Source organism: Anoplolepis gracilipes, chromosome 1 (assembly GCF_047496725.1).
Source record: "Anoplolepis gracilipes chromosome 1, ASM4749672v1, whole genome shotgun sequence".
NCBI lineage: Eukaryota > Metazoa > Arthropoda > Insecta > Hymenoptera > Formicidae > Anoplolepis > Anoplolepis gracilipes.
Window position 1 is genome coordinate 19,039,464 of NC_132970.1, and position 18,037 is coordinate 19,057,500.

Genomic DNA, 18,037 nt, shown 5'->3' on the forward strand with positions numbered 1-18,037 from the left:
GCTGAAACTAATCGGACTGGTGGCGTCGAGTATGCGGCCGATCAGGATTGCCTTGTTCCTCAGAGTAATCGATATAATGTCACCTAGTGTCAGATAGTCGTGGCCTAGTGCGCCGATGATTTGTTCTCTGGACAAGACGAAATTGAGACCACCCGAGGAGACACTGCTGGCTGAGCTAGCTGCGGCGACATTTCCGGAAGCTGCGGACGATGCGGTGGCCGTCGCGGCATCCGACAAAGGGTACCCTGCAATAGGAAGACCAGGGTAAACTTGTGGACGGTTCAGCGGAAGTCTGCCGCCGAGGTTCCAATCGAGTCCTCTGTATGGACTTGACTGGATCAAACCGCCGCCCGAAGAGACCGATGCGCTTCTGGAGGCGGACGCGGCATTCGCAGGTCCTGCAGCGGACAAGATCGGCCTGGACCTATATCTTAGTGAGTATGGCAGGCTGAGTGGCTGCACTGGACCAGCACTGATTACTGGACTAATGTTCGAAGCTAAAGAGGTGGACGCAGACGCGGACGCAGCCGCCGAGGTATTGTCTATTGAGAGACTTGGTGCAACGACTTCTGGAGAGGTCACAGCCATGCTCGAGGCGCTCTCGGACACCGTGCTCTCCGAAATGACCAATGATACTGGTTCGAAGACAGGTTCGCAGGGTTGAACATAGTTTGATACTATTGGTGACGCTGACACTGTCGATGCTGCTGCTGCTGTTGCCGCCGCCGATGCCGCTGCTGGGGCTGCCGCGCTTGCAGCACAGAAGGAATAATCGGCACTTGCGAGACAATATTTGATACCGCGGAAATCACTGGTGTTTCAGCAACAGAGGCGCTGGTTGATGCCGAAGAACTCATGGTTTCAACAGATGCTATTGCCGGCGCTAGTACTGGGGCTATTGCTGGACTGCTGACGGAGCTCGATGCGCTGGCCGTATTAGTTGCGGTCATCGTGGTGCCCTGTGGCGCATAACTGCTAAAGTTAATCAGATAAGAAAGTATTCTAGATAGATATGAACCTATGTTAGAACATGATGGTAGATATGATGGTAGGTTGCTCAAATACGAGATCACTTTAGAATAGACGTGGAGATGCTCCTCACGCCAGTTCTGATCAGATGAGGTATTCCAGATGCGTAATAGTCATTGTAAAAGCCACGGAAGGAAGATAATATTTCCGCCAGCGAATTGCTATAGTCTGGATATATCACGTCACCATCAGCAGCTGTTGCCGTCACCGCCGCTGCCCCCGCTGCCGTTGCTGCCGCTGCGGATGTCACTGTAGATACTCCACCACCTCCACCAACAATTGGTACTCCACCAATTCCACCAACAACTGGTACTCCCCTAACAATCTGTTCTCCAAAGTATGAAATTATCGATCCGTAACCATGATATCCGTATAAGTGATGCAATTTTGCTCATCGAAACTTGTGCAGTCTCTCCCGCAGACCGTAACGTAAGTTGAAGAAGTGTCCGAAGGCGTGACGAACATGTCCCCAGAGCAACTCGCGTATAAAGTGATGAACCTCGAAGATGACGTGTACGAGTCGACGAAGAGCGAGCAAAACGCTGCGGAATGGTACAGCGTCTCTAATTATATCGGGCAAAATCAGCAAATGATAAGGTTCTCTGATGACAGTGCGGAGAAGTCGTAGGGGGTGTAACAAGATGTGCAAGATGCCGCTGCCGACTTCGTCTGCTATCAGTGGTCCCAAGGTAAGACCGGCTTTTAAGTTTCGTACTATATTCATGGAAAGGTGCCAGAACAGTCTGAGTTCGCAGAATAAGTGGTGCACGAGCCGACCTGACACATGCACATGACCGTATCCGCCGGCCTCACTTTCGCAAGAGTAAGCATCGAGATCAGTCAGAGAAACAGGTTCCCATAGATTCGACCCCAGAAGATCGCTAGCTGCGGCTGTGGCTGCGGATGGTTTCGGTAAATTGCTAAGTGTTTCGGATTCCGTAGCATAGTGTTACAAACCAATTATTATATGTCAGAAAAATGCAATATTAAATTTAACATTACTATGAAGATTTTTATTATTAATATTCTTTTAATATTCTTTAGCCTCTATCCGAAAAATTACATTTTTATTTCTTTTTTGTGTAATTTTTTTTTACTATTTAAATATGTAGTTATATATGTTCTAAATAATTTGCTGAATTTATTGAGTTTTACCTTAAAATTCTATATTGTATTGTATTGTAAATTTTAATGATTAAATACCTCTAGTTCCCGCAATTGTTGCAACCTTATAGCAATATCTTGCTCATCCGCGAGAATAAATGCTTAAATAAGGTCGTGCATATTCTTATACATCATCCTAAGGAAAGAAAAAGAAAGAATATTAGATTCATTCTTATTTCAGTTTTCTAATTCTCGTATTTATAATAGTATATTTTAATTTTTACCTTAGCATTAACAGTATCGTTATTCGTTTTCGGCTTCTCTTCGTTCTTTCTATCATCCTTGTAATTTAACTTCTTTTCTTCTACGATTGCCCTTCTATCATGGACGGTTTGTGATTCTGATTATTTTCCAACTCCAAAGGATCAGGTTTTGTCACGAGATAAACATTCTCTCCTCTTTTCTCTCGAATAAACGGTTGTTTTAAATCAAAATTCTTTTGAAAGTGTCCATCTTGAGTGAAGTTTTGAGTAAATGCCGAACTCAAAGACAAGGATGTTAGAAAGATGACAGCAAAAGTCGCAAATATTTTGCACGTATTCGCCATGATGAGTTTCAATGGAAATTCAATGATTCTAACAGCAATAGGCTGCTTCATATACTCTGAAGACTGTTATTATCCTATTCAGCTTTGGCACGCAGATTGTGATGGAATCAAACAACATTGAAGATTGTTGGTCGATAATGATTGATAACTTAGATACGTGCTGATCCACGTGAGATTGTCCATGATCTCATCTGCAACTTACCTTGTAATCGAGCATGATTTATAATATTTATAATATTGTGATTCGAAAGATTATTAATGCAATAATCTTGGCGCATTCGTGAATAATCATTAAAATCACTTCTCTTTTTTGATCAAATAAAATATATATCGATACTCCGTACGTGCGCAAATATGCATTTAACATCAGAACAGTTCCTGTTACGCCCTTCCTCTGACCCATCCTTTCCACGGGTCTGGACGTAACAATATATACATATATATGTATATATGTATATATATATATATATGTATATATGTATATATATATATATATATATATATATACACAATGTGTCCGGTAATAATTGCCCGACCTTTCATTAGATAGAGCAAATCAAACCAAATAGAAAAGTCCTCTACTATTTTGCGATTTGTGCAATAATTATTAAACTATTAATTAAAAACGCTCAGAGAACAATATTATATATATAATACAAAGGGTCTGGTGATAATCGCCCTACCTCTCTACGGCTGATAGAGCAAGTCAAACTGAACATAAAAGTCCTCTATCATTTTACGATTTTTCGCAATAATTATTAAAATATTAATTAAAAACGTTCAGCGTACGCTGAGCACGATATGCGGCGCGTGCTCATACGTATTTCTTTGAACATAAACGAGAAGAGAATTGGAAAGTTATACTAAATCATATAGATAATATTGTTTGGAATCACCTGTACAGTAATGCGCGAACATTTCATTATGATAGTGTGATAGTGTTATCTGTATGTAATATGCGCATAAGTGTAGGTGCACAGCGCATAAATACTGAAACTGAAAACGCATTCAATGTCACTCGAGATACGCTCGTTTCGAATGCCTTTCGTGGTTCGCGCGAAGGGCACGGTTGATTCTGTTCAACTATGACTACGAGCTATGTATAAATTTGTATGTGATGGCTAATCGATCGTATTTTAGGCGGGAAAAGGTGGCGAAATCACGAACTCAGCAATTTCACAAAAAAAAAAAAAAAAAAAAAAAAAAAAAAAATATTGAGAGAGGTACATATGAGTAAATATATTTCACAAAAAAATATAATTTAAAACTTGCAATAATTTGGCAATTACTAAATAATAAATAATATAAGCTAAATATTATAATTATAGTATTTCTTATATATTTTGAAAATAATATATAATTATGATTTTTTAATCGTTTTTAAATATCGGACATATACCACAAATATCAATGCTGTCATTTGACCGCCTAGTCTCTTTAGACCACCGATTATATAGGACTCTACTATTCGCTACGTTAAATTGCAACAATATAACGAGATAATTATAACAATAACTTTCTTATCTTGAGTGCATATTGACGCGAGGATGGAATCGATTCAAATAAAGCCTCTCGTCTTCTTGTTTTTTTTTTCAGAAGAGAGGGGTCTTAGATTTTTTCCCGGCGTTTTATCAATGATTATATCCGTCCTTATTATTTGTAACATGGATGTTCTGTCAGTTAACGATAATAATCAATTCGTGCAGCGCCATTTCCAGCAGATTTTTTATAAGATTTGCGCGTATCCTTTACATGTCAGAGACATAACGATTTTATGAATCGATTATATCGATTATTTATTCTCGACTTTTTATTCGTTTGGTCCTCAACTCAATTCTGCATTTTTGCGCTAGAGATATGTAGTGTGAAATCTTTAAGGTAGAATCGTAATAATGTTTGTGCACGTGAATCTTGGCAATTGCGGCAAGCGAGTTATTATTTATATTTTTTTTTTTTGTAAAGAGCAATTTTTAATATTTTTTTGAATGCAATTAAATTTTTATAAAGATATATATGTATATATATATATACATATATACATATATACATATATATATATATATATATATATATATATATATATATGTATACGTCTACAAAAAAAGCTACTACAAAATTATTATTTGCAATCATTTTATATAAAATTCATTCATATTATATAATTTTATTTTAACTTGTTATACTTTTAATTATGTCATAAAATTTTAATTTTTATATCTAATTATAGAAATTCAGACATATATTTATTAGTTTTATATATATATATATATATATATAGAACTGTGAAAAAAGGTTATTATAATAATATTAATGCATTTATTCATTGTCTTGTGGTGTTACATTCGTCTCTGCAATCTTACAAACAATAAGGTGATAATTATCAGAGAAGCAGGCAAACATAAGATTTACAACAAGCATTTTATCAAGCAAAATTTTTTACAAGAACTTTTTTGTTTTAATAATGATACTGAAAAAGACGTGTCATTAACAAACATGTTTGTTTTAATAATGATACAGGTGTTCTATTCTACATATTTCATTTCTCGAAAATACATTTTTCTATCTGTCTGTTCTTAATTTGCTTCTACTTTTGTATCATTTTTCTCTATTTCTCTCTACATCATTCCTTTTATATTATTACTGGATTTTCTTCTAACTTTTTCCTTAAAACTAATTGCTATTTTACCTGTTTCTCAAGAACTTTTTTTTTGTTTCTTCTTTATATACAATATAACTTGGAGTGTTCTAGTTCTACCATCCATTTTATAAATTTATTCTGGCACTTTTCTATTATTTCATATTTCTTTCATCTTTAAATATCAGTTCCATACATAATCATTACATTGATACTTTTTACTAACAGTAAGTAGTCGAACATCTATATCCTTCATTCTCCTTACAGTCTTCAGCAAATTTGTTGCTTTATAACCCATATTTATTTTAGATAGTCTTTTTAATCTTTTTTCTTTAATGAGCTAGTTTGGAATGAATCAGGAAGTCTGTCGGTACGAGACGGGTTATTAAATGTTAATGTTCGTGATGGTCGTTATCATGTGCAGCACTAAACCGAATAAACTTTTGAGTTGTAATTTATTGAGTGAGTATAACAGATTGCAGTATTGTTATCAGTATAAAACTTTTCATTTCTATTCTAGGTATCTCATTTCGCGCTTGGTCTTCGTGAAGCAGTGAGTGTAGCAGTAGTGTGAGCATTAAGTGAAGTACATAAATTGAGATAAACAACTCATAAGTAAGTGTAGCGATAGTTATTTTATTTCCTTTCTATTAATGATCACTTGAAAAGATATAATCGTAGTTTATTTGCTTTGTAAAATAATACTAAAAAATTTATGCAACTTTGATTAGCTTTTGAATAATTATTGTTTCGAAAAAAAATTGTTACGGTCAGACTCATAGAGGGATGGGTCATCGGTATAACAAATATATCTTAATAATACGCTTTAAAACATATGTTGTTATGTCAAACAAACTATCAAGTTTGAAAAACAGGTCAACGATCAGAAGAAAGATTGCTTTATGCTGTATTTTTCATTCGTTTAGCCGTCCTTTTTGGTAAAAAAAATTAATCTTTATTACATGGAACAGGACCAAGTGTAACTCCAGATTAGACAAGCGAGAAGTTAATTAATTAGATAATTAGGGGAACGGCACCGCGGGATACAATGGTGCAGAGTCGATATCTTTTTACAGAGATGCTACCATGTCATGAAATATGTTGCAATTATTGCTATTAGGTGTTTCTTTCTGCGTGCTGTTATCAATGGTCGCAATATTTTTAGTTGAAAGTTGTTATAAATTATTTAATGTACTTGCTGTGCTCTCCGCGACTGAGTTGTAATTCTTCGATATATTTACATAAGGTAAACAATGATAAAATTCTATTTTTTATTACCGTAAATACATTTATGTTTTAAAATAATCTTTTCTTATTAATTTCATACTGTATCTATGTAAATATTGATTAATTATAATTTTTTATATGATCAAAAGTAAATAAATACGTTTTAAGGCATAATGAAATATTATCTCACGAAGTGTTGTACTTTTTATTTTTATACTAGAGAAAGAAAGAGAGTATACATAGATGCTGTCTTTCAAAATTAATACCAAAAGTTATTACATTAAAGGATATTTTTTCATGTTTTAAAGAGGAAAATATTTATTATAACAAAAGAATTGTTTATATTTATTAATTTATAGTTATCATTTAAAAATACAAATTTATATTCTTATGTTTTATATATCATATTATAATATACAACTTTTAAGAAGATTTAGACATCAATGTTAATGAAATAAACAAGTTTTGGAGGTAGTCCATTATACCCCGCATGAAAAGCATATCACGAAAATCTAGGCTTTTACTAAATCAATAATCTCGTCTATTTAAACTATTATTTTATAATAAACTTGTGTTTTTTCTTATAGTGGATATTCCAAAGAATATTTTTAGTAAAAAAAAAATCGATTTATTTTTTTAATATGTTGAAAACTTGCTCAATGTCTACGTTGGCCATTCTACCCCACGTTCCCTACATATTGGGTTAAATAGCTTAATTTATTAGAAATTAAAGAAAAGTAGAAAAAATACATTATTATTCAATGCATATATTATTAATAATAATTAAGATATAAAAAATGTAATGTAATTACGATTTGCAGTAACATAAAAAATGTTATATAATCAATCAATCAATTATATAATATTATTATTATGTTAATTATTGTTCTCTGTGTGTGTATTTATAATTATTATTGCGAGTGTTATATAAATTCTGACGTCATCAATGCAGAGAAGACTCTGACATTGAAATAAAATAAGATGAATATAAGTAAAATTCAATCAAAATATGTGAGTAAAAATAAGTGTAAACATTAATTGAAAGCGATTTAAAACGCAACGGAATGCTTAAATATATCTGATAAACACAGAAAGAAAAACCGTGATAAAATAAGTAAAAAAATGACAAAAAAGAGATGGCGAAGGTAACTAAAAGTTGGAATGAGGAGAAAATAAAGAGAGGAAAAGAACCGAGTTAGCTATAAAGAAAAGAAATGTGATATGTAAATCTTGTCATGAACAATAAATTATCGTAAAGAATCGTTTTCGCATTTCATGACACGGCGAAAAGAACTCGCCAGAAATGATTTATCGGGAAAATTCTCCAGTTTCACAATTTCAATTTCAGAAATGGCCAAAGAAATACCGGCATGGTTAAATCTGTGCTTTATGGAGAAAGCCCTGCGAAAGTCGGAAAATGACAATTCCACTCAAGTGATCGATATATTTGCAAAACCGGCTACGAATAAGGGTGACAACTATACTAGTGACATGATCAGAGTTAATGTCGAATATTCACGTGATCAAAACGGCCATAAAATCTCGGAAAAAAAATCTGTCATCATTAAAGTTGAGCCTACACTTGAAGGCGCTCGTAAAGAACTTGTAAGTTTGTTTAATTTATACATGTTTATGTATACAAATAAATTAAATATTATATATATATATACAGGGTGGCCCTTTTTAAACAATACGGTCAATTTTATCGCAAACTAAGCAAAATATCAAAAAATGGTTCAGACATGTGTTGCATGATTTCGAAGGGGCTATAAGATGGTGCCATTGGTTTAACCTTGTAGAGTCACATGAAGGTCACGTGAAGGTCATTTTAAATTTCTTAAATGAAACACCCTATATAATTTTGCATATTCTTATAGCTTATCTCGAGAGCTTTCCAAAACACTACAATAAAATGTTTTTTCATTAAACACTTATTAAGTTATAAGGCTTCAAAGTTGCAGTATTTTGACATAAAATACAAGATATCTCGTAAAATATTCATTTTTTTATTATCTTACCCTTATACTTTTATGCACAGAATGATGAGACAAATCAATTGGTAAAGAAAACACATAATTATGTTAAAGTAAAAATGTGTAACTGCTAGTTGCAAATTCAGATTTTTTTTTAAAGATAACTATGTGTTTTCTTTATACCAATTGATTCATCTCATTATTCTGTGTATAAAAGTATTAGGGTAAGATAATCGAAAAGTGAATATTTTACGAGGTATCTTGTATTTTATGTCAAAATATTGCAACTTTCAAGTCTCAACTCAAAAAATACTTAATGAAAAATACTTTATCATAAGTGTTTTGGAAAGCTCTCGAGGTAAGCTACAAGAATATGTAATAAAAAATAGGGGGTGCCATTTAAAAAAATTGAGGTGACCTTTACGTGACCTTCAAATGATTATCCAAGGTCAAACCAATGGCAGAATCTTATAGTCCCTTTGAAACCATGCAACACATGTCTGAACCATTTATCGATATTTCGCTTAGTTTACGAGAAAATTGACTGTATTGTTTAAAATGGGCCACCCTGTATATATATATTCATTGTAACATTGCTTCTTCAGCCTGTTATTTACATATATTTACTTGTCATAGGAGCTGTTTATCTTCTTAATTTAAAATTTAATTGCAATAATATACCTTATTATTTAGTTTAGATTTGATTCCTTGATAAATAAAAATTTGATTTCTCAAATAACATATATGGTGTGTGCAAGCACTGAAAATTGTGCAAATTGTAGAAAAAAATAAATAGAAAATAAAAAATTCTCTAGTTATTTTGAAATAAAATTTTTATTGAAAAATCTCATTTATTTGTATAAAAAGCGTACGTTTATTTTATTAGTGAGAAATTTTTTTTATAGAAAACATTTTTTTGTTTCTTAAGCCTTTATAATATTATATAATGTATATAATTATATACTATGATTAAAATGTAAATATGTTAAATAAAAATTTGTTATTTCTTATTGATGTTAAATAAATCTTTTTTACAGGTTACGCAATCACGTTTGTTTAAAACGGAGATATTGATGATGACAGACACTTTAGATAAAATGAACACGTTGCTAAAATCCAAGTATCGTTTGAGCGCGAAAGGCTTGTACGTGCAAGAGAGCGATCCAACTCTTTTAGTAATGGAGGATCTTGCGTCTCTCGGCTTTCGCATAGCTTGTCGTCAGGCTGGTCTTGATCTACCTCATTGTATATTAGCGATACGCGGATTAGCCAGATTTCATGCAAGCTCTATAGCTGTATGCGAGAAGGTAAATTAGTACAAATCAAGTGTAACATATTTTTTGAGGTGATTAAAAATTCACTTTTTTATAGAATTTATATTAATAGCATTTATGCAAGTGATATTAAACGATGCAATAATACATATATGAAAATTTTTACTTTTATTGCATTAATAATGTTTATTTTAAAGTTACTATAAAAGTTTTCCTTCTATATTCTATAATACATACAGTAATAAAAAATAACTTAAACTTTATATAATGAATATTAATGTATTTCAAAAAACATATATGTAAATTTTTGTAATAGTATTTGTAAATATTAATTTACTAATTTGTTTGTAATAAAATCTACAAATTTATAAAAATATAATTAATATACTCAAACAGTAACTTTAGAAAAATGTATATTTCATGTATTTTATTTAATTATATATTCAAAATATTGCTAATTAATATATTAAACAAGATTTAATATTATATACAAAAATATTATTCTACTTTATTATTATATTGTTTTATTCAAAATTTTGAGAAACAAAACTTTTTATTACAACTCGCATAGATCTATAGTAACAAACAGTAATAGATATTATTTTATAGAATAGGTGTAAATTGAATTTTTAAAGGAATTTTTAAAATTTGCATGGTATTAATTTTAATTATAAATTTAACCGGAGTAATTTTTTATATTTTATAGACAGATTAAAATTAAAAACTATATAAAACTATATAAGTGAGTAGACAGTTCGATAATGAAAGTACAGGCGTTAATTATCCGCACACCCGATCTTCTTCTCTCTTTTTTTCTCTCGAAGTCATGAGTATATATCATTAGATGACATAACGATACATCTTCTAAATTTAAAGATATACTATTCGGCTATTTTAATTTTTTACATCATACGCACACTTCTTTTCGCCATAAAACATTCTGGCCATAAATATTTGTTGATGAATTTTACACTATAATTCACATCTTCTGCTTACAAAATTTGATGTACATCTCAAATTTGAAATAATTTTCATCGGCTATTTCGTTAACTTGCTTAACTCTCACCAGTGGATTAAAGACAAAAACGCTTGCGCAGCTAGTCTTTTCTTCCATACAACAATACATGCCCTTGACTTCGAGAATGTGTATACAGATCACACATACACGCATATTTCATAATCAACACTTGTACCTTTATTATTAGACCACGCTCATAATTAAACGAAAATTTCTGGCAAGGAATAACGTTCAATAATAAAATTCAATATTTTTTATTATAACTTATATTGTGGCACATGTCTCTCTTGGCGCTTAATTAAGTAAACAGAATAAGAAAACAAAAATTAAGCATTTCTTTTAAACACAAAAACTACAGTTTACTTAATATCATAGTTATAAAATTATACTTTTAACAAATATTAATTTTAATAAGGAAGAAAGTAAATATTTGAGCCAAACTGGCAATATGTACATAATATCAACTAGTTGAATATCTGACGTATAAATGTGACATTTGAATTTTTACTCTTAACCAGTATCGTGTTTAATTTCAAGACTTAATAAGGACCTAAACCTAAGGTCGAAACGTCGTCTGTATATCAAACATCGAATAAAATCAAATCAAGCATATTGGCCAGTTTGAGTTGATTATACTTTCTTTCGTATTAATTTTCTTTACTAGCGATTCAAATTATTATCAATATTAATTTTGTAATTCTTTACATTTTTTTCTTTAGAAGCTGTCCCACAATTTTCAAATTAATGACAAATTTTTTTAATTGGTAAAAAGTCAATATTTTTTTAATCAATATATTCTGTATTAATATATCCTTTTCAAGTTATAAACATTTAAAAATAAAACTTTCTTAATGTTAGAGATGTTTTATTAAATACATTAGATATGAGTAAATAAATTACAAAATTTTCTATCTTTGAAAAAAGATTATAATTTAAAATTAAATTAATCAGACATTAATAAGACATATTTTACATTATTTACATCTTTTACATTAAAAAAGTTCAACTATACTCGTCTTCTTCATAATTCCCAAAAAAGATTCATCAATCGCATTACATTAAAATTATGATTATAAAAACTTAAAGTTTTTATTTTGTAATTAAAAATATAGATTATGAAGATTAAAAAAAAATGTTTTAATATTTAGGAACCAAATCAGAAACAAATGTATTCGAGAGGAATGTTTAACAGTAAAAACTCGTCAGAAATGAAAAGATTTTTCGTTATGGGTACTAAACATTTAGCAGAGGAGATGGCAAACTGGCCAGAAATGAAAAAGTAAAGTTTACATGTAAATAGAATTTTTAATTATTAAGAAATAATATTTTATATTATTAAACATAATATATTAAAAATTGAATGTTTAAAGCAAAAATGTTAAGCAAATTAAACATAGAAATGACATATATAAATATAAATTGTGCTTAAGATGTACATATAACGAATATTAGTTTCACATTTATATGCTTCTTCTATTGCTAGATACTCGGAAAAAATTGCTAAATTGACCGATCACATATATCAAATAGGAATTGAGGCTGGCAAGTTTTCTGAGGATGATTTCAACGTTATTAATCATGGTGATTGCTGGGTGAATAACATGATGTTCAACTATGACGATGATGGCAAACCTATTGATCATATTTTTGTAAGTATCACATGTCATAAAAATTGAGTATATGCTCTAAATATAAAAACTTAGTGGTTATTTGTTATAATTCTTTATATGCAGTTAAGATTTCTAAATCTAAAAAATTTTAACTTTTTATTATATATAATTACATTAAAGAGTAAAATAATATTTAAATAAAATTAATTATATACAACGAATAATTTCCTAAGGAGTACTATCAATATGCGTTAACGTATATTTCAATTATATATCAACTTTTCGGATTAAAATAAAGAGCTGACAATATACTTCAGCATATTATAAATAATGAAATAATTCAATAGATGAAATAATGAAACAGTTTTATTGAATTCAGATACATCTGTTATCTGCACAAAGTGTTCACTGTGACTTGCTCAATAGGAATCGCACGTCTTTTTCCGTGCACGGATTTTATTTCCAATTCAATTGCTGAACGTTGTAGAGATTCATTGATTGAAAGAGTTTGTTTGATATTGCAGGTGGACTTTCAACTGTGTGTCTACACATCGCCGGCGGTCGATCTCCTCTATTTCCTCAGTACCAGTCCTTCCCCGGATGTCTTGGAAAATAACAAAGATATTTTGTTTAACGAGTACATTGGTACTCTGTCAGCGACTATGGAACAACTGGATTGTAAAACACAGCCACTTACGGTGGAAGAATTGAAAGCTGCTCTAAAGCGAAGAGCTTCCTATGGAATGATATCATCATTTACGGTATTACCACTAGTGCTGGTCGATAAGGAAGAAGTAAAAGATTTAGATGAGATGATGAACAAAGATAGCTATACGAATCCGGGTTATAAAAATGAAGCTTATAAAAAAATTATGATGAAGCGAGTGCCTATGTATGACGAATGGGGTTTGTTGGATCTCTGATGTAATAAGTACTTAATCTGTCATAATAAAGAACACAAATTCAACAGGATTCTTATTACGAATGAGAGACATAGAAAAGCATTGTACTCTCCGCGAAAATATTGAAATTAATTGCGGAGAACTTAAAATGTTAATTCTAAATTATTTTTGTATTTTAATTCTCTAATTTAATTGATATTTAGTATTAAATTAAATTAAATTAGTGTAAAATTAAAATATAAAATAGTAAATTTTAAGAAATTTCGAAAATTAGGAATTTAGGAATTAGAAAACTAAATTTAAATTTTTGACAAAATTCTAAAGCAGATTAATTTAAAAATAACTATTCTATTAATTTATTAACACATTTATTTTATGAAATTATTTTTATATTTCATGAAAGTTATTGCAAACATTATTGTACGTCGTAAAAACTTATAAATGAAATTAATAATAAGAAAACTAAAACAATATTATTTAATTACTTCACTTAACTGGTATCATTCTTATGAGTGAATGCGTCAAAACTTCTTTTTTATTTTAAAAAAAGATTACTTTACAAATAAATGCTAATTGCAGATATCATTATTACAAATACATAAGTGTGGGACAATATTAAATTTATAATAAAAAATATGAAATTTAGAAAATGAAAATAATATATATGTGTCTATATAATTATATAGGAATAATATAAAATATGTATATGCGTATATACATATATATGTACATACCTACATACATGGTCGAACTAATATTTCTTTTTTTTTTTTCATTTTAAACTAAACAATTTTTTCTGTTAAATTGTTAAAAAGAAGTTTTATCTGAACTATTTTTTTTCTAAAACTAATTCATTTTTAGATATTCGACTAAATCAATTAAAAAAATATATATTATATTCATAAGATCTTTTAATTGTTAGAGTCGAATATATATAAATATATTTTGTTGTTATTGGATAAGACAGATTGGATTTCTCGTTTATAAAGAAAACTCTGCATCAATCCAATTTTCTAATTAGAAACTAAGAATTTTTTTATGACTCAAAATAATAAAAAATATATATATCCATATATACATACACAACGGATGACATTTTGAATTGTGTTGAAAACGATTATATTTCCCTTCTTCTATTTCGACATTTAATTGATTAGGGTACCTGACAATGAAATCTATCAATTTCATTTGAGTCGTTATGTAAGTCAATTTTACATCTGTTAGGTTGAACGCACTAAACATGAAAGAAAAAATGTTTCTTATCGAGTGCTTCTACAATACAGACAAAAATTACTGAAACATAATCTAGATTCCGTAGTAAATATTGATCTAAAAAAATTTCAAGTGAAACATTTTTCTCAAGTGCACTCAGAAGTTTTGTTTTTAATACTTTTTACCTCCTTCTCTCTGGAATCGTGCCATAATCCCCATATTTTAAAAGTGGTTATGTAATATTAAATTTATGAATCTTGAAAGGTATTAGACGTATTAGATCTTTTAACACACATGATTCGTATAGTTCCTCCTTAAGATGTTTGCGCATTATTTAACAATAAATTTAAATTGTAATTATAGGTGCTTTTTTTAAGAATTACTATAAAAAAAATCATGAAACACTTAAAATTTTATTCTCAATTTTAGAAACTTATTTATTAATCATAAAATAAATTAATTCTGTCATGACGTATTTCTTTGAACATAAACAAGAAGAGAATTGGAAAGTTTTTCAAAGATTAAATTATATCGCTAATATTGTTTGGAATCACCAGTACAGTAATGCGCGAGAATTATCTTTCGTGTGATAGTGTTATGTGTATGTAATATCCGCATAAGTGTAGGTGCATAAATAGTTTCTGAAACCGAAAATGCATTCAATGTCGCTCGAGATACGCTAGTTTCGAATGCTCAATGCTCTTCGTAGATCGCGTGAAGGGCACGGTTGCTTCTGTTCAACTATGACTACAAGTTGTGGATAAATTTGCATGTTGATGGCTAATCGATCATATTTTAGGCGGGAGAAGATGAGAAAATCACGAACTCAGCAATTTCGCAAAAAAAAATCTTTTAAAAAAGTATTGAGAGAGGTATATATGAATAAATATATTTTGCAAAAAAATATAGTTTGAAAGGCTATAGTCGGATAAAGTGGTAAAAATGTCCCTCGCATCAAATGGTGAGAAAGTATAAAAATTATGATAATCTGTCTGAAAAAACATTTTTGACAAGATTTTTACTCTCTCTGCCCCCATTCTGCTATCTGCAGAATAAAAAATTTTTTTGAATTTTATTTTATTTCTCAGCAAGTTGTTATTGCACTTAAATGTAGCTTTGGGAAATTTTAGAAACCAATAAAGTTTTTTGATATAATTCTTATTTTAATTTATTGATGCCAAATTCAAGCTAAAAAAAATTTTTTAATATTTCCAAAAGATTTTTCTCCATTTTCTAATAAAAGTGACGTCTTGAAAAAATTCTCAATTGTAGAGATAGAAGTGCTGAATATTTCAGAATTTTTTCAGATTTTATGAGTAGTGCACCATATTGAAAAAAATTAAAAATCTTATTTTTTAGCTATTTTTTACATATAAAAGCATGTAAACTTTTATTTATATGTACAAATTCGTTTAAATATATATCTTTTAATTTTTGTGTTTCTAATTCATAGTTTAAACTAGAATTAAATCATTCTCGTCGAACATGATTTAATTATCTAATATAAAAAGTTATGAATAATAAAGCAATATTGTATAATAATAAAGTATATATACATATATATATATATATATATATATATGTATACGTCTACAAAAAGAGCTACTATAAAATTATTATTCGTAATCATTTCATAAAATTCATTCATATTATAAAATTTTATTATAACTTATTGTTATACTTTTAATTTTGTCATAAAATTTTAATTTTTATTATTATTATCTTACAAAGGTAAAAAATATGCAAAAACAAAAAGATATTGAAATTAATAGTCAACTAATCACCAAATACATCAAAGCAAATCAGTTTGTGAGGATTTGTTGAAATAGTACTTATCATAAAATTAATCTTGCAATTATAAATTATAGCAATTTATAGCAATTCTGACATATATTTATTGGTTTTTTATATATACATATAGGTCTATAAAAAAAGATAAATATAATAATATTAATGCATTTATTTAGCGTCTTGTGGTATTACGCATTCGTCTCTGTAATCCTAAAAACACAAGAGTAATAATTATCAAAGAAGCAGGCAAAAAAATAAGAATGATAAGATTGTAATTTTTTTTAATGAGTATAACAGATAGCAGTATTGTTATCAGTATGAAACTTCTCATTTCTATTCTAGATATCTCATTTCTAGGTATATTTCACGCTTGGTCTTCGTGAAGCAGTGAGTGTAGCAGTAGTGTGAACATTAAGTAAAGTACATAAATTAAGATAAACAACTCATAAGTAAGTGTAGCGATTATTTTATTTCTTTTCTATTAATGATTATTTGAGAAGACATAATCGTAGTTTATTTGTTTGTAAAATAATAACAAAAAATTTATGCAATTTTGATCAACTTTTGCATAATTATTGTGTTTCGAAAAAATATTGTTACGTTCAGTTTCATAGAGAAGTGGGATTGGCATAAAAAATATATCTTAATAGGCTTTAAAATATATGTTCTTATGTAAAACAAACTATCAAGTTTGAAAAACAGGTCAACGATCAGGAGAAAGATTGCGCTATGCTGTATGTTTCATTTGTTTAGCCGTCCTTTTTGGTAAAAGAATTTAATTCTTATTACACGGAATAGGACCAAGTGTAATTACAGATTATACAAGCAAGAAGTTTATTAATCAGATAATTATATATTTTCTTACAATAGATAACTTAATTTATTAAAAATTTAAAAAAAGTGGAAAAAATACATTATTATTTAATGCATGTATTATTAACATATATTAATAATTAATTCATAAAAATATAATGTAACTTTACAATTTGCAATAACATAAAAAATATAATCAATCAATCAATTATACAACTTTTATTATATTAATTAGTGTCCTCTGTGTGTGTATTTGTAACTGTAATTGTTATTGCTAATGTTATATAAATTCAGACGTCATCAACGCAGAGAAGACTCTGATATTAATATAAAATAAGACGAATTATATTAATAAAATTCAATTAAAATGTGTGAGTAAACGTAAGTGTAAACATTAATTGAAAGCAATCTAAAACGCAACGGAATCCTTGAATTTATCGGACGAACACGGAAAGAAAAACGGTGATAAAGTGGAATAAAAAATGGGAACAGGAGCGAGTTGGCTAGAAAAAAAGGAAACGTCATATGTAAATCTTGTCATAAACAATAAGTTATCGTAAAGAATCGTTTTCTCATTTTGTGACACGGCGAGAAGAACTCACCAGAAATGATCTATTCACGGAGAAATTCTCCAGTTCCACAATTTCAATTTCAGAAATGGCCGAAGAAATATCGCTATGGCTAAATCTGTGCTTTATGGAGAAAACCCTGCAAAAGTCGGAAAATGACAATTCCATTCAAGTGATCGATATATTTGCAAAACCGGCTACGAATAAGGGTGACAACAATGCTAGTGACATGATCAGAGTTAATGTCGAATATTCACGTGATCAAAACGGCCA

The 18,037-nt window shown here is 29.5% G+C and overlaps 2 protein-coding genes across 5 annotated transcripts in view; both read left to right on the top strand.

The window, feature by feature from the left end:
- Positions 1 to 5,889: 5,889 nt before the first annotated feature.
- Positions 5,890 to 13,444, top strand: LOC140673528 (uncharacterized). 2 transcript variants are annotated; one of them, XM_072906631.1, is made up of 7 exons: positions 5,907 to 5,990; positions 6,347 to 6,621; positions 7,951 to 8,207; positions 9,613 to 9,882; positions 12,016 to 12,146; positions 12,351 to 12,516; positions 13,002 to 13,444. In XM_072906631.1, exons 3-7 carry the CDS (start codon positions 7,953 to 7,955, stop codon positions 13,398 to 13,400), a joined length of 1,221 nt encoding a protein of 406 aa, XP_072762732.1. In that variant the 5' UTR covers positions 5,907 to 5,990; positions 6,347 to 6,621; positions 7,951 to 7,952; the 3' UTR covers positions 13,401 to 13,444. The 2 variants fall into 2 exon arrangements, with proteins under 2 accessions (XP_072762644.1, XP_072762732.1); XM_072906543.1 differs by lacking the exon at positions 6,347 to 6,621 and having other exon boundaries at positions 5,890 to 5,990.
- Positions 13,445 to 16,690: 3,246 nt separating this feature from the next.
- Positions 16,691 to 18,037, top strand: part of LOC140673633 (uncharacterized) — a 5,946-nt gene continuing 4,599 nt past the window's right edge. The window contains exons 1-2 of one of the 3 annotated variants that reach the window (XM_072906752.1): positions 16,691 to 16,831; positions 17,851 to 18,037. The exon at positions 17,851 to 18,037 is cut by the window's right edge and continues 70 nt beyond it. In XM_072906752.1, coding sequence (XP_072762853.1) covers positions 17,853 to 18,037 — 185 coding nt within the window. In that variant the 5' untranslated portion in view covers positions 16,691 to 16,831; positions 17,851 to 17,852. Of the gene's footprint in view, positions 16,832 to 17,389 lie in introns of those variants that run through there. The other 2 variants (XM_072906902.1, XM_072906822.1) reach the window with 2 other exon arrangements.